Source organism: Phalaenopsis equestris, unplaced genomic scaffold (assembly GCF_001263595.1).
Source record: "Phalaenopsis equestris unplaced genomic scaffold, ASM126359v1 Scaffold000276, whole genome shotgun sequence".
Taxonomy (NCBI): domain Eukaryota; kingdom Viridiplantae; phylum Streptophyta; class Magnoliopsida; order Asparagales; family Orchidaceae; genus Phalaenopsis; species Phalaenopsis equestris.
This window is the reverse complement of record NW_018164718.1, coordinates 884,670-907,099: the sequence shown is the minus strand read 5'-3', so window position 1 is coordinate 907,099 and position 22,430 is coordinate 884,670. Positions and strand designations below refer to the sequence as shown.

Here is a 22,430-nt window from a genome sequence, read left to right as displayed (position 1 = left end):
TTCAAAAATTAAAACATACTACTTTCAAAACCTAAACTATATATCTATTATATTAAATTAAATTTCAAATTTATTTTCATATTTTTCAAATCTTCAAAAGTAGACCGACAATTTCTCGCGACTCCACTGGGGACTAAGTCCTCTCTCCATTTTGATCAAGAGGTTTTGTCTTCATACATCGATAGTGTGTCCATTTCCCTCGTGGGACATACTACTATTCTTCCGTTGGCATGTCTTGCTCATTTCTTTCTTGGGCAGGTATAGTCAACACCTTTAGATTCTGGAGCCGTCTGTTTAAACATCCTTAAACAGAATGGCTATAGAATCCTTAGGTGTGGTATATCGAAGTGTGGTAGATTAAGAGTGGTATATCGAAGTGAGTCCAATGAGAAGTTACCTATAGAATCCTTAGGATTTACTGTGGGTTGGACACCCAATAAGTGTGGTAGATTAGGAGTGGTATATCGAAGTGAGTCCAATGAGAAGTTACCCCCTCCAAATCTCGAACAGGGTCCTATGCTTTATTCCTCTTCGATCTTGATTTGTTGTGAATGAGTTAACACTAAAATTTCATTCTCCAATCTTCCATTTAAACTCCAAACAAAACAAAATTTCATCAAAATTTCAAAGCGAAACAAATCACAAAATTTGAGACAAAATTCACATGAAAAAATTTCAAATGATACCCAGTTCATAAAACAAGTGCGTTAACTTGAGTACTTTCGCTGAAATTACAAGGCAATGGACATCACTGGCTTCCGGAAATTTTTTTCAAATGACAAGGACAATGTCTTCACCAAAGTTGATCTTTTCTTTCACCACCAAAATGAAGTTTGCAATTAATAAGAGTGAGCTGCCTGACTTGGCGGTTATTAAGTTTGGACAAGGATTCGACGATATTGAAGCCAAACTTGGGAATGTCGCTGTCACAATGATGAAGTCTGAAACGGACAGGTCCACCGAGCCTATTGTGAAGTTCAACCTGAAGTCTGGTAAGGAACTCCCCCCCTCTGAAAAGAATATTGATTGAAAAGAACCCTGTTGTTGCTATAAAGTCTGCCGCTAGGAGCGTAGACCGCTCCCAAGACTGTTTCTGCTTCTACCACTGGATTCACTGCTACTACACCAACTGTTCCACTAAACAAAGGGAAGAAAATTCTAATCAAAGAAGTGTCAGTCGATGCTCTTGCCCCGTCGTTTTCCGTATTTGAGATTGGGTCCAATTCAAAGTTCGTGCGATTAACCAAGACACGGGAAATAAAGCGCAACCAGAAAATTCTAAGAGTCGATAAGGCAAAAGCCACAAAGTTGGATACTACTGACAGCGCCCTCCGACTGGATGAGACAGGATTACGTGAGACCTCACCTCTACTCATGGGGAGTGGGTTTCACTATTTGCCTGCTACCTACGGAGATGATGGAGCCTATGAGGTTGCTACCGCAGTACCGTCATCATCTCCCCATAATTATCCAAAGTCAACGACGACATTCAAAGAAAAAGCTGAGAAAGTAACAACGATGGATAAATGCAAGGAGTCAGTACAGATTCAAACTGAGCAGCCTCAACATATCTACCAGCATCTGCAACAGTACAACCAACAATATCTACAGTAGTACGATCTACAATATAGCCAACAATACAACCAACAACACGGTCAACAGTCATCCCGCATCCTAGCATAGGCAATGTCGGATGGATGAAAAACAGGGTCCATCTGTGACCAAACAGTTGAGCAAAGTAAATTATTTCAAAAAAGCTGTGGAAAAGATGTTCCGGGATTTGATTAAAAATCTCAAATTCAAATGGAAGTCGACAAGAAAGACCATCCCAACTACTGCCCCTACCACAGACTGTTCGGACACACTATAGAGAACTGTATCAGCTTCAAAGAATGGCTCAAGAAGAATTTCAAAAACGAGAACATAACGAACCCAAAAGAGTATTTGACAAAACCTGAAAGATGTCCCATCAATATGATTTCGGTTGATCCAATTGTTCCAATTGACTTCTACACGACTACACCAGTGCTCAACAAAAGAGATGAAACTCATAAAAAATCTCCAATTGACCTTAAAGTTGTCAAAGGAAGGTCGACCTTTTGGAAAGGCTTCGAGCCGACATTGCACGGTTGTGTGAAGAACGAAGAAAAGATACAGGTGATGAACCCTACGATCCGTCATATTATGTGATAGAGGAATTCGCAAAAATCAACGTTGTTGAGGCCAGAGCCACTTTATCCTCGTGCGATGCTCCTTTACCCACTGAGGAGAACGCCGCGAATGAATTGCAAAGAGTCATTCAACAACGTGATTGAAAGATCAACCAAATAAAGAAACAACTTGAAGAAATGATGACCACGATGATCAAAATTCAAGGACAATCATAGTCACCACAAATGACATCTCCAGAAGCAAGTCAACCAGAAATTGTTCATATTACAGACGAAAGAAAAGAGTTTACTTCTGCTGACAAATACCAACAACAGAAAAACGATTTAGTCCAGAGCATGATACAAGAAAAAGACATTAAATAAATAGTGGAACAACATGTGAGAGAAGCCCTGACTCAATCAAAAGGAGGGGCGTTGATTCTGTCCAATACCCCAAGGGTTTTGTACCACCGTCGTTCAAGACATTTGATGGAACGGGAAACCCCCGACAGTATGTTGCACACTTCCGAGCAAATTGTTCTAACGCGGGGGGTAGTGATGCGTTGATGTGTCGTCAATTTTTTAGCAGTCTTTCGAGAATCGCTTTTGACTGGTTTGCCAAACTACCCAATGGCTCGGTAAAAACATTTGCAGAATTGGAAGACCTCTTTGTGTATGTTGCACACTTCCGAGCAAATTGTTCTAACGCGGGGGGTAGTGATGCGTTGATGTGTCGTCAATTTTTTAGCAGTCTTTCGGGAATCGCTTTTGACTGGTTTGCCAAACTACCCAATGGCTCGGTAAAAACATTTGCAGAATTGGAAGACCTCTTTGTGAAGTGGTTTGCTGGAGTTAAACACCATATCACCGTCGGTGATCTCGTGGTGGAGCGACAGAAGCCAGCTGAAACATTGATGGACTACATTCAGCGATGGAGAAATTTGAGCATGAAGTGTGAGCCACAACTCCAGAAGCAGCACGCAGTCGAAATCCTTTTAAAGAGCATTCATGGTCCATTGGGTTTCTTACTCAAGGGATTTACCATCAAAACATTCGAGAAGCTGCTTAGCAAAGTTGAGAATCTTCAAAAAGAAGCTAAGCAACTTGGGGTTTTAGAGAAAGCTGGGAAGCTAGAGCCATTGAAGACATCTGAGAAGAAATCTGGGACAGTAGCAGTGGTTGATAGGGGCAAGCGACTGTTGCAGATACAAGTTGAACAATCTCGACAAATCTACCAATGTCCATGGAAGAATGGTCAACAGTTGTTTCAGCAGAGGTCCTATCAAACGGATAGAGGGAAACCTCCGAACATAAAAAATCGTTTGAACAAAATGTATCTTTTTAAGGATGAGGCGGTCAAACAAATGTTTCATAATTTGATAAAGAAACCTGAGTTCAAGCTCCCTGAAGAGAAGAAACCAGACGAAGTTGATGAAAAAGATCGTCCGAGGTACTGCCCGAGATACTGCCCATATCACAGGCTAATCGGGCACACCATAAAAGATTGTTTCACTTTCAAAGATTGGCTTGAGAAGAACTTCAATAATGGGAGCATCGTGATCCCGAAAGAATTTTTTAAAAGAACCTAAAAAAGGTTCTATCAATATGATTTCGGTTAATCCCAGTATTCCGATTGACTCCGATGCAACTGACAAATGATATATTGTAGCTTGATCACTATTGTACTACTTTTGTTGTCGAAAGTGATGTTAGTGGTATCAATGTTTGTCTATCTCTTCCCTCCCCCCGCAATAAAATAAAGAAAGAACTTGTTTTTCATAACTATTCAATGTTTGGAAAGCACAGTTAACAAAATATTCAAAGTTCATCAACAGGACAATCGAGAAAGGAATAATCCAAGATAAAAACTCTAGCATTGTGATAGAAGCTATGATTTCAGGGGAAAATTAAATTAATGTCCTAATAACTGGGTCTTTCACTTTAAAGACTTCGAATTGGGTCCTAAGTAAATTTCAGAATACAGCAGTGTAATTAAAATACAAGTAGTTGACTAAGGATATCACGAGTCTTTTAATCTTCGGCCAAGTGACTGGGTCCTGACTTTAATTGAATTATAATATCTCATAATTCATATTGAGGAGTATTTTGGGAATTACTAATTAAGGGAGATCGGACATTCAAAATATTTAGAAAAAAAATGTTCTACCAGATATAGTAATTCTCAGAAAATAAAAGAAAATTATACAAAAAAAGAGTTATGTGAAAATTGCCTTGAAAAAAAAAATATATTGAGATGGGCGCAAAATAAAAAATTGGTGTCTGAGCTTTGACATTCAAAAATCCTTAGAAGTGCTCTGTCAGATATATTAATTCTCAGCAAAAAAAAAATGTAATAGCAAATCAAAGAGAAAAGATAAATTATGTGAAAGTCTCCATGAGAGAAGCTTGAGGTAGACATATAATCAAAAATTGGTGTCTGAATCCTCCTCTAATAAATAAGACTTGAAATGCTTTCAAATTCTTCCGATATTATATTTAAAAAAAAGTTTAACGATCTTGCGTCTTTTGGTCGGCTATTAATTGGCTCAGAAGTATCTTTGGAAAATAAAAAATATTTTAATCACATGAGTAAATATTTTGAGATTTGCTTAGACCCAAAAAGAAAGAATTAAAGTAAATGGCTATGTTAATAGCAAATTAACGAAAATTTTACTTTGAAGTCATATCTTTCAATGCCCAAAAGACTCAACCCCGACAACAATTGAAGAACGTCAAAACGATCCCTCAGAACAACGTGGACAATCTTTACACAAATCGGTGATAAAGAAACGACGACATCCACTATAACGACGATACAAGTTTAAGCTGTGACGTCCTTAGAAGTAGCACATCTTTATGTGTGCTTGAAAGAATATAATTTTGATAGTACCTTAAAGAATGACTTATTTTTACACATGTTTCCAGTCAATGGATGTACCTCGAGAAGTACTATGCATTCCGATGTTTCAAAAACAAAACTTTGTTCTTAGTAACACGGATGCTGCACCTGTCTAAAGCTGGATCCAAATCTTAAAACAAATGCAATAAAATAAAATTCAATGTCAAATAAATTTCAACATCAAAATGAAATGAAACACAACAACAATCCAAATAAGCAAAACAATAAAAATCAAAATTTTGAACATCACTTCAAATTTAGACCTGGTCAGCTTGAGCCTTCTCGACCTATCACCAGCGTCATTTCTCTTGGCCCGAAGTTTCCTCCCACAGGAACTCTGGGTCCTATTGCTTGTGTGAATGAGGCTTGGCTGGTTCTACGGAACCACATCTTTTATCGCATGGACATTTTCTTTGATCGCCTCTTGGGTTAATTTAAGTCTCCAACATTCTTTCCCAATGAGACCGACTTTTTCCTGAGATTTGGCATAATTTTCTTGACGGTTGTCATTTCTCGACTAGATCTAGTTCGGATGTAATGTCACTGGCGGTTGTCCGAGCTGGTATAGTTTCTCTGCACTTCACAAACTTTTGCTGACATTCTCCACACTGCATAAATTTTCACAAATTCCACAAACTTTCACAAAATTCAATGTCAACACCGCAAATCCCTGCACAGACATCTCAACAAAATTCTGCACTGCATAAATTCTTACATACATTTTTCACAACTCTCATAAATTCCACAATTTCCATAAGAATTCCACAAACTTCCTACAAATTTTTCACAAATTTCGAATACAAATCTCTGTGGATCGGTGTGAGCCCCCTAGATGGATGTTAAGGCTTCCTACTCCCCTGCCTCGTAGGTTGGATGTAAATCCTCCTAAAACGGATGTTAAGGTTTTCCTTCCTAATGTGACCTTCAAATTCAAACTTTTGATTTTCGCGGAGTAGAATAAGACCCACTTCAATGGATGTTAAAGCTTCCTACTCCTCCTTGCCTCTTTGGTTGGATGTAAAACCCCCTTAAATGGATGAATGGATTTTAAGATTTTTCTTCCTAAATGTGGCCTTCAAAATCAAATTCCTGAGGATCGGCGTGAGACCCCCTTTACGGACGTTAAGGCTTTCGATTCCTTCAAATTCAAACTTTTGCGGAGTGGAATAAGACCCTCTTCAATAGATGCTAAGGCTTCCTACTCCTCTTTGCCTCTTAGGTTGGATGTAAAACCCCCTTAAATAGATGTTAAGGTTTTCCTTCCTATTGTGGCCTTCAAATTCAAACTTTTGCGGGATAGGTGTGAGTCCCTGAAAGCGGCATCCTATTCTCATGATTTCTGAGGATCGGTGTGAGACCCCCTTCAATGGATGTTAAGGCTTCCTACTCCTCTTTGCCTCTTAGGTTGGATGTAAAGCCCCCTGAAATGGATTTTAAGGTTTTCCTTCCTAATTTGGCCTTCAAAATTGAATTCCTGAAGATCGGTGTGAGGCCGCCTATACGGATGTTAAGGCTTCCGATTTCTTCAAATTTAAAATTCCAGGTGATCGGTGTGAGGCCTCCAATACGGATGTTAAGACTTCTAATTCTTTCAAATTTTGATTCCTTCAAAATCAAATTCCTGAATATCGATGTGAGACCCCCTATACGGATGTTAAGGCTTCTGATGTCTTCAAAAATCAAATCCCCGAGGATTGGTGTGAGTTCCTGAAGATCAGTGTGAGGCCCCCTATACGGATGTTAAGGCTTTCGATTTCTTCAAATTTCAAATTCCTGAGGATCGGTGTGAGACCCCCTGAGGATCGGTGTGAGAGGTGTGAGACCCCCTATACGGATGTTAAGGCTTCTGATTTCTTCAAAAATCAAATCCCCGAGGATTGGTGTGAGTCCCCCTATACGAATGTTAAGGATTTCGATTCTTTTCAAATTTTACATTTCCGATGATCGGTGTAAGCCCCCTTATATGGATGTTAAGGCTTCTGATTCCTTCAAATTTAAATTTCAGAATCGGTGCAAGGATTCTGATTCTTTCCACATATTTTCCACATCCTATCCCTAAATTTTTCGCATTCATGATGTTTCCTAAATTTTGGTGTAAATCCCGTGTTGGTGGTTGTCTCCAAAATTTGACATAAATCTTTGACATAAATCTCGTGTTGGTAGCCCCGTACTTCCTTTCTCAAATTGATCTTCTCACTCAATTAAATTTACAACAATCAAACGACACAAACATGTGGTGAATCCCTTCATCCCCAGCGGACTCGTCATAAATTTTCGGTCAACTTTTTGAAGATTTGAAAAATATGAAAATAATTTTGAAATTTAATTTAATATAATAGATATCTAATTTGGGTTTTGAAAGCTAATTTGGGTTTTGAAAGTAGTTTTGAAAGTAATATGTTTTAATTTTTGAAATATGAAACCAAACGGATGTCACAAATCTCTTAGTTTGCAGGATTGAGTTTATCGCCAAGGTATAAACTTAAGGTATACACTTATCTTTCGGGAGGTTGTAGTATTCACAGTATCAAACACGATTATGCAAACTATTGATTTAATGAGATCCATTTGGCCTCATTTTTCAAAAATTAACAAACTATTGATTTAATGAGATCCATTTGACCTCATTTTTCAAAAATTAAAACATATTATTTTCAAAACCCAAACTATATATCTATTATATTAAATTAAATTTCAAAATTATTTTCATATTTTTTAAATCTTCCAAAACTTAACCAAGAAGCAATAGCCGACGAAGCGAGTTACATGGCTAAGAAGTTCAATTGTTCGAACTTTATCTTTTGGAAAATACAAACTGAAGTTTGTTATCAAAAGAAATTGTATTTGTCACTAGAAGGAATCACTAAGAAGCTGAAATCGATGACTCTGAATGAATGAGAATTTTTTTATCGAACACTAGGTTTGATCCTACATTCATTTTCTTGATCTACTGCTTTCAATATTGTGAATGAAAAAACTACTGTTGATCTCATGACTGCACTAGTTAGAATGTATGAGGAGCCTACAGGTTGTGACAAATAATTTTTTTCTAAGGAAAAAATTATTCAATTTGAAGATGGTCGATGTTAGCTCAGTACTCGAAAACTTGAATAAATTAAACATTGTAACAAACCATTTGTGTTTTACTGGCATCAAGTTTGATGATGAGGTAAGAGCTTTGTTACTCTTATCATAATTACCAAATAAGTGGGATGGGCTAGTTACTGCAATGAGTAACTCTTCAGATAAAATAAAATTAAGCTTTGATGATATTATGGGTTACTGTTCAATAAAAAAGTTCGTAAGAAGGCGAACAATGAAACTCCAAATTCTACTTTGAAGGTCGAAACTTTAGGAAGAAATTTGGATATAAATACAAAGACAAATTCAAGTTCAGGAGAGGAAAGTCCATGTTAGTAAGAGAAAAAAATAAAGATGAATGATGGAACTATGGGAGAAAAGATCACTTTAAAAATGACTACAAAGCTCCAAAGAAGGTTGGTTGTGGAGGTCTAGATAAAAGACTTTCCACAAATGAAATCCTAGATGACTCCCTTATTTTATCCCTATATAATATTATACCGTAGATAATAGCTTTATGTGCCTCTTTTCATACTTATTCCAACAAATAGGTGTTAAAAAACTACACTCAATGTGATCTACGAAATGTATATTTGAGAGATAACAAGGTCTGCAGAATTGTTGGAAATGGCGATATTGATTTCAAGTTATCACAGGGATCAATCTAGAAACTGAATAAAGTTAGACATGTTCCATATTTAAAGAGAAAATTGATTTTTGTAGTCAGCATACAAAATCAGGGTATGTGATCATTTTTACAAGTGATCCATGGAAGGTGACAAAAGGTGCAATGGTGATAGCTCGAGGCAATATTAAATGTACCCTTCATCTGATCAATGAGAAGTCTAAATCAATTGTAGTAGTTGAAACAAAGTTGAAATACATCTATCACACAACAAACTTAGTCATATGAGTGAGAAAGGTATGAGGGTTTAAAGTCTATAAATTTAATTTTTTGTGAAGATAGTTTACGGCAAAAAAGGGTTATTCTCTCTAAAAGTGATCCGAAATGAAAGCATAAAAAATTGGAGTGCATACTGATGTATGGGATCCTAATACAATCCAGTCAATTAAAAGTTCTTAATATTTGTCACTTTATTGATGTTCACACCAAGAAGGGTATGGTTGTACTTCTTGAAACATAAATCCAATGTGTTTGATGTATTTAAGAAGTGGAAAGTTATTGTTGAGAATGAGACAGGTTTGAAATTCAACTATCTCAAATCAAATAATAGTGGCAAGTATCATAATCAAAGGATCGGGAGAGATTATACTTCAAAAGAACAGGCATGAGTTCACCGTTCCAAAGACACCACAGAGAAATGATGCTATTGAGCACATGCATGTCAGGAATATGAGGTTGCATTCAGGCTTGCCAAAGCAGTTTCGAGAAGAAACACTGGAGTTTATTTGATAAATTGTGGTCCAGTACATATGAATGAAAGCTTACCTGAAGAAGCTTGGAGTGGCAAATAGGTAAATCTATCTTATCTAAAAGTATTTGATTTTTCGTCACATGTTGGAATCCAAGAATAAGCTTGTGTCAAAATCTGTCAAATGCAATTTCATTGGGTATGCCTCAAAAAAATTTGGTTATAAATTTTGGAACTATCAGAATAAAAAATTCATTAGGAGCTGAGATATTAATTTCAATGAAATGGAGATGTACAATGACAGAAATAGAACTCAGGATTATCCATCAATTAATTTTGAAGACCCTTCCAAATATGTTGAGATAGAAGAGATCAGAAAAATGAAGAAAAGAATGCTCAATCGGATGAAGCACAAGAAGTTCCTCAGAAACTTGCTACTGAAAGGTCCAGCAAAATCATACAACTGATACAGAGGTACTTTTCTTCTTTGTATCATATATTACCGACTAAAAATGATGAACCAGAGTATTACAATGACGCCACTAAAGTAAAAAACTCAAAGAAGTGGGAGTTTATCATGGATGACGAGATATACTCACTAATATCATCTCAAATAAGAGAATTGACAGAAATGTCATATGGCAAAAGAGAACTGCACAACAAGTGAGCTTATAAACTAAAAAAAAGTCATATAGTAGCAAGCACTACAAGGAAAGATTTGTAGTTAAGAGATTTCAACAAAAGAAAGGAATTGACTACACTGAAATATTGTTCCTGTAGTGAAAATGACAATTATCAAAATTGTATTGAGCTTTAGTAGCAGAGGAAGATAAAAATCTAGAGTGGATGAATGTAAAGATAGTCTTCTCACATTGTGGCTTTGAAGAACTGTATATGGTGCAACCACAGACATATGAAGTTTTAAGAAAAGAAGTCATGATTTGTAGAGTGAAAAGAGCATTTATGATTTGAAGCAAGCATCAAGATAGTGGTACAAAATATTTGACAGGTTTATGTAAGATAGTGGGTACAAGAAGTGTCATGTAGATCATTGTTGTTTCATTAAACATTTGATAATTTTTACATTGTGCTTTTTTGTATGTTGATGACTTACTAATTGTAGGAGTAGATATAGAGTAGATTAGGGTTTTAAAGGAGTAATTATCAAGGAAGTTTGAAATGAAAGATTTAGATCTAATCAAGAAAATCCTCTGTATAAAAATTAGCAGGGACAAAAGTGCGGGTAAATTAAGGTTGTCTCAGGAAGAATATATTGAGAAGGTCCTAAATAGATTCAACATGAGACAAAATCTGTTAGCAACCTCTTAGGTAGTCACTATAAACTATCCAAGGAACAATCGCATAAGTTTGAAGCTAAGCAAACACATATGAGAAAAACTCCATGTGCTTCAGAAATTGGAAGTCTAATGTATGTGATGATATGTACAAGATCACATATTGCATATAAAGCGGAAGTAGTCGGTAGATAAATGAGTAATTCAGGAAAACATCATTGGGAGGCGATGAAATGCATTCTCAGATACTTGAGAGGAACTGTCAAAGAATCACTTTGCTTTAGAAGTGCAAGAATCAATCTACAAGGATATGCTGAGTCAGATCTGGTAGAAGATATTGATGATAGATAAAGTATAATAAATTTATTTTCACTTTGGGGAACACAACAATGAGTTGAGTTTCAAGATTGCGGAAGATTGTTACATTATCGACTACAAAAACTAAGTCTATTGCTATCACAGAGGCTAGCAAGGAAATAATTTAGCTTTAGAGCTTTATAAGAGAAATGGACAATGAGCAAGAGAATGAAAAATTTCATAGTGACAGTATGAGTGTCATTCTTCTAGCAAAGAATGTCAAAATTTATGTCAAGACGAAGCGCATTCAGCTAAAACATTTTATTCTTTCACTCGTAAAATGGTATAATGATCAAAAGGATTCATGTCATGACTTTTGTGTGATAGAAAAGTACCGCTTAGAATGAAAGGAAAATTTTATAAGAGGGGGGAGACCTGCAATGCTCTATGGAGCTAAATGTTGGCCTTTAAAAGAGAAGCATAATACTAAGTTAAGTGTCGCCGAGATGAGAATGATTAGGTGGATGAATGGCATTACACTTAGAGACAAAATGTGAAATGAATACACTTGTGATAGGGTTGGTGTAGCTCTAGTTACAAACAAAATTAAAGAGAGTCCTCTTAGATGGCTTGGTCACATTAAACGTCGATCATCTGATGATCTGATTAGGAGAGTAGATATTTTAAATTCGACTTATGTTTAAAAATGCAAAGACAGACTTAGGAAGACTTGGGCTTATTGTATTAAAAATGATCTTAATTTATTAGAACTAAATGAAAATATGACACTAAATAGGACGCAATGGAGAAAAAGGATTCATGTAGCCGACCCCAAGTAGTGGGATTAAGGCTTTGTTGTTGTAGTTGTACTTCTAAAATGGTATGAAGAAGATGGTCAATTATCTTTGTAAAAGATACAACTGATCAATTTATAAAGATATGTTGATTAAGGTTGTGATAGATGAGAAATTGAAGTTTTGTTCAGCATCAGTTGGAGTTCAGAAGTTGAGATAAGGATGAACCACACTACAGTTCATTACCATGAAAATGTTATAGAATTTGGAGCGGAATTGATTTCAATCATTCTCCCAAGTGAGAGATTGTTATTACGTGGAACCTGATTGTGTTGATCATTTCCTCTCTCAGACCCTCAATTTCGATGTTCATGGTTGACGGTGAGTTTGTCAAGGGGTACGGAGGGTGCCCCCTGTTTTGGGTTTGGAAGTGCTGCCCCTAAACAATTTTATTTCCTGTACAGGCGTCGCAGTGTCAAGATGCAACGTCCTAGCGCTTGGAATAAGAATGCCCTAGCACTCCGAAAGGAGCATTGCAACCCTCACTCCAGGTCCAGTAACATGAACGCTCAACACTCCAATGCCCAGTCTAGGTTCAAAAACCCGAGAGAACAACATTGTAGGGCACATAGGTCAGCACCCCAACATTGTTTGGATCGCCGCTAGGTTTTATCGCGTCACTCCAACGCAAGTAATCGTATTTGTGTAGCTCTCTGATTTAAGTTTCCATTTTGCCGATCGGAGATGTGCGTGTTGAGAATAGGATTTTGATTTCTCTAAAGTAAGGGTGAGAGAATGAGCATTCTTGCATTCCAAAGTATGGATTGACTTGAATGAAATGTACTTTGTACTATTCTCCTCATTTTCTTCATATTAAATTACTTGGAATGGCATGATGTGGCTTGGTGGTTTCTTCCCTTGAGTTTTCCCACATTAAATCTTGGTGTTCTTTATATTTTTTATGATTTTTGTTCTGTGTTCTTTTGTTCTGAGTTTTGCTTCGGATCTCTCGATTCGGTTTTCGCATCTCTCCCAACAATACAAGCACGAACGGCTTGCCATTCAAAGAGATGGTGGAATACAGAATTCTAAAACCATATCGGCATAATTTTCCAGGCATCCTTAAATTATAAACTTGAATGATGATAATTGTAATGTTCACAGAATTTTACATCACAAAGCAATTAAACACAAGCATATGTGCTGAAATATCATAGATGAAATAGAAGACTAAAAGATCAAATAGTAAAATATTGCATGATAATTTTCAGAAATTTCCAGTAAGCATTTGGTTGTTTTTAAACATTTTGACACAAAAAATGAAGATTAAAACAAATATAACAAAAGAATGCTCCTAGGAACTTATGAGAGAATAAGCAAATAATCAAATGTTCCCATGACATAAAGCTATCAAGGTATAGAAGGCTTGAAGTTTTCCGTATAGGAGGCTTGAGGTTTTCCCCAAAAAAGTTGACCCCAAATCCATCAATGACTTGGCACCATGAGGATACCATGTTTGTGGTTCCAGAAACTGGTGATCCGTGTAAAATGAAGCATGAAGCTTGATATTACAGTGTAAAGGTATTTTGGAGCAACAAGTTGATGCAATACACGGAGCAACCAAGTCAACCATGCTATCAAAACCTAATGGCTCAAGTACTAGAGTTAGCAGCATTTAGGTATTATTCATCATTTCAAATACATACATAAATACATATATATTTTTTCTTTGTGTGTGTGTGTGTGTGTGTGTGTGTGTGTGTCGCCGTGGCCTATTGGTAAAGCAGCCTCTTTTAAGGTCGTTAGTCCCCTCAGGTCACAGGTTCGAATCCCCCTCTGGCCAGTTTACTGGTAATGAGGACGGTCCTCGAATAGTTAGACACATGAGAGTGGTTGGGGCTCATATAATAGCTTCCGACCAATTTAATATATATATATATATATATATATATATATATATATATAGAGACATCTACATGTGTGTGTCCCCCCCCCATGTGCATATTCTAAAAGAAGTAGATGGAATCGAACCCGAGACCGTGGGGACTTACGCCGAAACTGTCAACCAACAGGCTACCAGTTGCGCGGACGACGCACACTTACACAGATATATATATATATATATATTAATATTATTCGTCATTTCACATTTTGGGTGAATAGTGCTACAAAAGCGCAATGTCGTTGCTATGTTTGGTCCTCACTAGTACCAGAAAAGCATGAAGCATGTTAGTATATACATATATGTAGGCCACAGTTTATGTAATGAAGGCATTTTTGCTCGGGCTTTACTAGGCATTAACTATTAAAACCATATGTAAAAAAATAACATGTACGTGGATACAACACTTTCTATGACTAAAAAGTACTACATAGTAGTAACATAACATCTAACCTGATAGCTGAATCCGTTGTATGGAGAAATATACCCCATTGGTAGTGCTCCAAACAATGAAGGTTGTTGTAATGAATTCATATGAGGAACACAGGAAGCTTGAGATTGAGCTTTTTGAACTTTACGAGCCTTCCTCTCTTTTTCAGTGTCAGCCCACTTGACAACTAAAGGTACATTTGAACCCTAAAAACAGCAAAACAATATTTGGGTTTGAATCAAATGAAATAAACGGCATATGAAATGAACAGGATCATTTAAGCTCCTAAATTCCAAAACAAAACCATAATATGGTTGTCTATGTATTTGTGGATGTGAAACTGTTTTGTGTGCAAGCGTGACGGAGTTGGTGATTGACAGATCAGATATGCACCTTTTTAGTATAACATGCAACATTATGAAACATAGCTAGATGTTGCAGCTCTGATGCAATAAAATTAAAAAAAATAAAGTCTTAATAATATTAGTTACAACATAGAAAATGCTAAATGTAGTATAACTCTTCAAAAACTAAAATTTATATCGAATCTAAATATGAGAAGAAACTGTAATGCATTCTATAGTAACATTTGAATTACCTTTTTTTTTCCAATTAATTTTTTGAACTTCAGCTTATAAACGTAATATTAAAATTATAGATCTCAGAAAAAGCATCCCAAGTAAAACAATAACAGGCAGAATAAAAATAAATAATATAGGGCATAAATTTTATTATATTGCAATAGACCTAATAACAAGATAATATAGAATTACAAATTAATATACTATCAAGCACATTATAAAGAAACCCTACCAAGATTCATGACTAAAGCATCAATGTATATAAAAAGTTTGGCCTCAGTGCCAACAGCATTAGTGCTGTAACTTTTTAACATTACTATTTGGCAGATGAATTGCAAAATAAATAGACAGAAAACAAAAATCAGTAACACTCCAAAAGAATATTTCCAACTTAAATTTTCTATACATAATACTGAGATCTAGAAAGAATAAATTCGGGAACTAAAAAGTTTTGCCTTGGTGAAGAAAGACATAAGCCTCAAGATAGATCGAGGCATAAGCCTAAAAATAGAAAAAAACACTTCTAAAACTAATAATAACTCATGATTATGACATAAACTATTAACATTTTTATTTAGTTTATTTTCATGAAAATATAAACCGCAAATCTCATTCTAAAATATTGATATAAAATGATTTTTTTTTAATGAGATTTAATAAGCATTTATTTAAACTTTAAATACACCAAGAGGAGTAAGATTGACAGTCTAATCATCATTGTCATCCTCTTCAAAAAAAATAATCATATGTAATACTTTTATCGTCATATGATTAAGTCTTATTGGCAACTTTCAAAGTCATCTTCAATAACTATATTTTTTTTCTTACTCTTTATATTAATTAATATTAGATATAAAAATTTAAATAAGATCATTAACTAATTACACAATCAATTATCATACTCAAATTATCTTTTGACTTTTTCAAGGTATTTTTTTAAATATATTAAATAGAAAAATAATATAAGATAATAACAAATAATATATATTAATAATATAATGAGAGACTTACATACATACCACACAGTTCATATGTATTACATACATACCACACAATTCATACGTACTTACATATATAACACCTAAATTTTGATGTTTACTAATATAAGACTTAATGTCAGTCATATCAAAACATAGGCATGAGATGGTGCATTTTATTATTCAAAAATTAATATCAGTGGAATTGTTCATGTGATGCTAAAAATTTGAATGTTAAAATTTAGGTATTACATATGTAAATACATAAGAACTGTGTGATGTGTATGCATATCCCTCTAATAAAATATAATATAATAAAAATTTTCAAGAAGTACTGCCCTTGCAAAAAAGCCTTATTGGTGATAGTGAGGCTTAAGCCTCGAAACGTAATCCTTGAGGTTGTTTTGAGTGCCTAGAGTGCTTTTTTAAACAAGGCATAATACGATGGAAATGTATAGTTCATGACATTATAATTATAATAATAGTATGAAAAATTGCCCGTGATGATTGCTAGACATAAGAAAAAGGTGGCTAGCTCTACAGCACTCGCTAGTATACTTTTGCATGTTCAGTTGCGGTGAAACTGTCATCATTAAATACACATCTATTAGTTTCCCCATCAGCAGCTGTAGTACTTTTAACTGACTACTACGGAGTTTCTCTTATTTTCTCACCAGAAATTCCAACATTTTTGGATTTATCTCCATCATAAGTGATTTTAGAGACATAATTTTGACACTTGCAGAAGTCTTCTACAGATAATTGCGGCACTTCCCCGGCAAACCTAGGGTGCGTTTGGGGCAGCTTGTGCGTTTCAGGATACTGCTTATCCTGAAACGCGGCCCGCAGGTCTACCGCGGGGTTCGACTCGTGGTCTACGTTTAGTGTAAAAATGGAACCTCGTTTTTGGATAAACCGGTAAAACACACGATCTAAACAGTACCGCGGTGTTTTCAAAAACGCCCCCGCACTATTAAGCTGCCCCCAAACGGGCCCCTAGGCTATGAATCTGTGATCACCCTTTTAGCCAGATTTCTTACTTTTCCTTTAAACTTGTCTACTCAACAATAACTGATTCCACTGGACTTTAGTCATCATGGAAACTTATCCATATTTTACTATACAAAGTAATCAGGTCATTAGACATTATTACTGTGCTAAGCATTACACAATAAACAAGAGTATGAAAGAAGTTATAAACTTCTTGGGAATTTGCCATCCCATCATCTCACCGTAACCTGGGCGAAGAACAAACATGGATGCAAGTTGAGTCACATTTGAAAATCATGTTGTGAACTATAAAGACGATGGTTGTGCTCATTCTATCAGCTCGAGATGTTGGGAGAGTGATGTAATGCATTAATGGAAAACCACATTCTAACGTCAAAAGAGGAAAAACAATAAAGTACAAACTTCATAAATTTCATTGGCAACTATATGCAAATCCTGAAACATTTTTTGATGAATTCATATTGCAGTGAATTAAATTTTGTAATGTTTCCACGACTGAAAATTTTGTTGATCCGAAGCTTCCAATGTGGCTGGAAAAGGCTCAGTTGTAAAAAAAAAATGTAAAGAAGGCTTTGTATAGTTGGAAAAGGCTTTGTATAGAAAATTTTACATATGACAATACTATACTTTATCATATGAATTTTTTTTCATATAACAAAACCTTAGAGAAAAACAGTTGCAAATCCATAAACCTCCATTCTCTAATAGAAAAAATGAAATAAAAGGCATATTCTTCTTCACAATTTATCAATATGAGCATTTGATTAGAAAAAACTTTAGTCCACAAGTCGTTAAGTTAAAAGCAGTTGGGGGAGACAGAAAACCATCTCTTCGCTCTCCAGCTCAAACATTTGCAATGCAGAAAAGTTTATGGAAAACAATTTTTAACAAGAGCACTAAACAAAGGATAGAGATATAAAAATAGTGTGTAGATAAATTATTAATGGAAACCAGGTTTAGTTGACCAAATCTGAATACTTTCTTCAGTCGCCTGTTCACTAAATATAAAGAACTTAACATAGTTTGCACCAATATACACCAACTAGCAAATTCTGCATTGAGGTGAAAAACTCTCATGACAGTTAAAGCACTCTAACAACATGGTTACACACCTTAATGGAAAAAAAACCGAGGAAGCTTGTTTTGTAGCAGCAAGAAAAGTTTAAATGGTGCCTACATCCTATACTTATCCAGTGATTGTTGCAACTAAAATCTTTAACTTCACGTTTTAGACTACGGTGAATGTCTCTGACAAGATGAAGCGAGTCCTAATGTTTCCTACAAAAGAGTTCGGGATGAGAAAAGCTAAGTTTAATTGTTCACAACAACAAACCTCCATCATATGCTTCCCATTTAAATCCTCGAGAGCAGCTAAGGCTTCCTCTTTGGTTTCATATTTAAGAAAGGCACAACCTGTTTTATTATAAAAAAAAAATGGAATTAGTGTACCTACTGTGGATATGTAACTTAAAAGTATACATTCAGGTCAAAAAACAAAGTAAATGGCTAACTAGAAGATAAATAAGAAAGAAAACAGTACCTTTACTTGTTTTCTGAGAACCCCGAAGGATCTGCAAATCTTTTACATTACCATACTTAGAAAACAAAGCAGTAACTTCTTCATCTGTTACGTTCTTCGGCAACATACCAACGAAAAGCTTATGCTCTGGAAAGGAAAAAAACACAAAAATATTATCATGTCTAAACATCAAAAAATTATCCGTCACATTCTTATTAGTGAATCCATGACAAGAAAACTATTTATTAAAAAAGTTCAAAATCAGTAATGATGCAAAGCAACAAGATTAGCTGAAATAAAAAAAAATCAAAATTAAAGCATTTCAGTTCATAATTTTCTAACTAGCGCTGGAGTAAAATATGGCACACCTAGCCTTTCCAACTCGCCATCTGCATACTTTACTTGCAAAGGACTTGAAGCCTGAAAAAGTAACATAGATGTTAAAACTAAAGAAGAGCTGAAAAGCAATAATATAAAAAAAGAACTAGGGCAAACTGCATCTTTTAATACCAAATCAAACAATTATTTAAGGCAACTATGAAATGCACCGGAAAGCAAAAATTTTGTTAGCCGCTAAAATTAGTCATAAAAGTTAGTCTGATTACACAATACAGAGTTAATAAAACAAATGAAAATGCAATGGTACGATAAGAAATAACACTAGAAAAATATTGCAGGAAAATATATGAAGCTACATATTTCCGTCACTATGTACACTATTATATCTTCTTTCAATGATACATGTACCCATCAAACAATGTAACTTACAGAGTTATGTGCATAAATTATGCATGGTATGAAACAGCGTAAAACTTACTGAAACAAAATAGAAATAGATGCAAAAAATATTTTTAAATATATTTATTTCTTTTTAAAAAATAATCATTCTACCATCACCATCATTACTTCCTGTATATGAAGCAACTACATAAAGCAAGGGGATCAGAAGACTGGCATTAAACAATGTCTGTTCAGAATGGAAATTTGAAAATCTAGAATTACGAGAAAATAATGAACAACACACTGCTTCTGAGCATAACTGCACTGACAGAAAAACTAAGGTCTAATACAAATCCTGAGCATAATGGGCAAAATGCCAATGGTTCAGATATCAACTAGAACAAAATAGAAGATGGGACATTTTCATGTGAAGGAGACGAGCGACGAGTGAAGAATGAATAAGATATCGAACTCACAGATACTCCAGGAAAGAACATTTTCAGGTGTCTAGTGAAGAGAGAGAGAGAGAGAGAACACGGATAATTCCAATAAGGGTGTCACTAGCTGGATGCTACCTTTATGCACAAGCAATGCCTTTCAAGAATGATAACTTTAATCTATTATGTCAGTGTTCAAAAAGTATAACCATTCTTAATTCATTTGACGGTAGAGGAAGTCATAGCAGTGCAAAAGTAAATTTAGAGTTGTCGCACTAAAGGAAAATTATAAAATCATGAGGACACAACCTAGTTATTGCATTTGAAAGATTTAAATTTGGAAGGAAACTTGAAGCACTGACCAAAGATGATTTTATCTTCAAAGAGAGCAACAAAAATCTGTTATACTGACAGCCATTAGGAAGCAAGCATGGGTCAGGTGAACTCTCCCAACGTTTGGCTGGTTGAAGTTTGGACAGCTATGCATTTTCATGAGCCGGCTGATGAACTCTCCTTTCATGAGAATTTTGGCCAAATCACACTATCTCATATAAACAATATCACACACCCCAACCATGCAAAGAACATAGAGATAATATCACTAATTAAAGTATGGGCGGGCGAATAATTGATTTTAATTTAGCATTAGTTATTCACCATTCTCTCATATCTTGTTTGAATCAACACCGGTACCCTAAAATATTTAGTAATCGTAATTGAACACAGCTATAAGTAACAACCAATTCTCACCAGAGACTAGTGCTTCAACCATGACAGACACCCCAAGTCCCTGTTCACTTTTCTAATATGATAACTGTCGAGATATGACTAAGATGGAAAGAAAGTTGTGAGAATTAATTCTAATTTCCTTAATTAAGGAAATTAGAATTAATTCTCAAATCCCTTAAATTAAGGAAATTAGAATAAATTTGTAATCCCTTAAATTAAGAGAAATAGTTAAATAGTTTCCTAGTTTTCCTCCTTTAAAAAAAAGTTTTGTTCGCATTAGAGAAAAGTATAGAACAGAGATTAAAATCGAAAAAAAGCAAGTGAATTACAAATTATTTTTTTGATTTTCCACATGGTATCAGAGCCCAGGCTGAAACCCTAGAGAACACCGTCTGTTGTCGTCATTCTCCAGTTAGGGTCGGTTCTCTGTGACTAGCTTTCTCTAGATCGAGGAGCTCCTGTTCTGCAATCTTGCGATCTCGGCGCGTCGAGCGGCCGCTTCCGCGCGCTTCTCTGACTCCTCGCATTTCTTGGCAGCACGGGATTTCAGTCCTTCTGCCTCGATCCAGTAGCGGTTCAAAAAATCGTTCTTTGCCGTTGTAGTGTATTTCCTTCCGAGCACGAGCGACTCTTCCTCCCGAGCACGGGATTCCAGTAGCGACTCTTCCTTCCGAGCACGGGCTGCTTCCGCCTTAGTGTTCGTTCCCATCTTCTTCGGCATCTCGATTCTCTGCGATCTGCGCTCCATCCTCTCTGCTTTGCCCAAGAGGAGCAGCACGTTGTCACGAGGAAGATCGTCCTTTGCCGCTGAAGTACTTTCTGCTGTTTGTCGCTGCAATCCTATGCCGGAGATCTCGCGATCTTTGCCGCTGTTTGGATTCTTTTTATTCGTTGTCTTAATTGCTGCGATTTTTTTACCACTGCAGGTTGATTCTAGCCTTAATTGCTGTAAATTTTTCTTCTCCACCATGTCAATGTCTAAAACCAGTATCTCCAACTACTCTAACTATTCTGAAGAATACAATGCTGTTCAGAAAATTGGAGAGTTGCAGAATATTCGGGCATCCAACAGGTTCAATGAGAAGAACTATCTCAATTGGTCCCAAATTGTCCGCACATACCTAAAAGGCAAAGGGAGGATTAATCACCTACTTGGAACCGGATCAGAAAAAAGGGATCCAGCCTCTACAGCATGGGAAGAGGAGGATTCCATGATTATGTCCTGGCTATGGGATTCTATGGACCCAACGATCAGTGACACTTGCATGTTCTTGAACACCGCAAAGGAAATCTGGGACTATATCAACCGCACATACTCGAAAGCCCGCAATGTTGCCCTTGTGTATGAAATCAAGAAAAAAACTGGAGCAACCAAACAAGGAGACAAATTTGTCACAGAGTATGCAACTTTATTGTAGAATCTGTGGCAGGAACTGAATTATTATCGTGTAATTGAGATGAAATGCCCTGATGATGTTGCCACCTTGAAGAAGTTCATTGAGAATGATCGAATATATGATTTTTTGGCAGGATTGAATCCTGAATTTGATCATGTTAGAATCCAAATCCTCGGCAAGGAGGATACACTGTCTCTAGAAGAGACAATCTCTTTAATCCGAGCAGAAGAAAGTCGGAGGAGTGTCATGCTAGAACCACATACTATGGATGGGTCAGCCTTAGCAGCAAACACAAATCAGGAGAAGTCAAAGAACGATAACCAAGGGAAGGAGAACAAAGAAAATTTTTGGTGTACTTATTGCAAGAAACCGAGACATACAAGGGAGAAGTGTTGGAAGTTAAATGGTAAACCTCCAAGCCGAGAATGGGGCAACTGTGGGGAGAAACAAAGGCCTCGAGCAACCCAATATGGAGAAAAAATCAACAATAGGGGGATTCAGCAGTGAAGAAATTGAGAAATTGAGAAACTTATTGGGATCTCTTGAAAAGCCTTCTGGAGCATGTTCGATAGCTCTTTCAGGTAAAATTGTTTGCATGAATGTCTAAGACAAATTATATACCAACTCTTGGATCATTGACTCCGGTGCTACTGAACATATGACCCCCACTCAACGCTTCCATTCCTATACCCCCTGTCCAAATAATAGAAAAATTATCATGGTCAATGGCTCTTTAGCTACCGTTGCAGGGATTGGTGATATACATATCACACCTAGCCTTATCCTGAAAAACGTTCT

At 35.9% G+C, this 22,430-nt stretch overlaps 1 protein-coding gene across 1 annotated transcript in view; it reads right to left on the bottom strand.

The window, feature by feature from the left end:
- Positions 1 to 22,430, bottom strand: part of LOC110024852 (RNA-binding protein BRN1-like) — a 48,474-nt gene that overhangs the window by 8,256 nt on the left and 17,788 nt on the right. Inside the window, exons 3-6 of the mRNA XM_020725026.1 lie at positions 18,718 to 18,769; positions 18,371 to 18,496; positions 18,164 to 18,243; positions 14,285 to 14,467 (exon numbers count right to left, since the gene is read on the bottom strand). Of these exons, the coding sequence (XP_020580685.1) occupies positions 14,285 to 14,467; positions 18,164 to 18,243; positions 18,371 to 18,496; positions 18,718 to 18,769 (441 nt within the window). The remainder of the gene's footprint in view (positions 1 to 14,284; positions 14,468 to 18,163; positions 18,244 to 18,370; positions 18,497 to 18,717; positions 18,770 to 22,430) is intronic.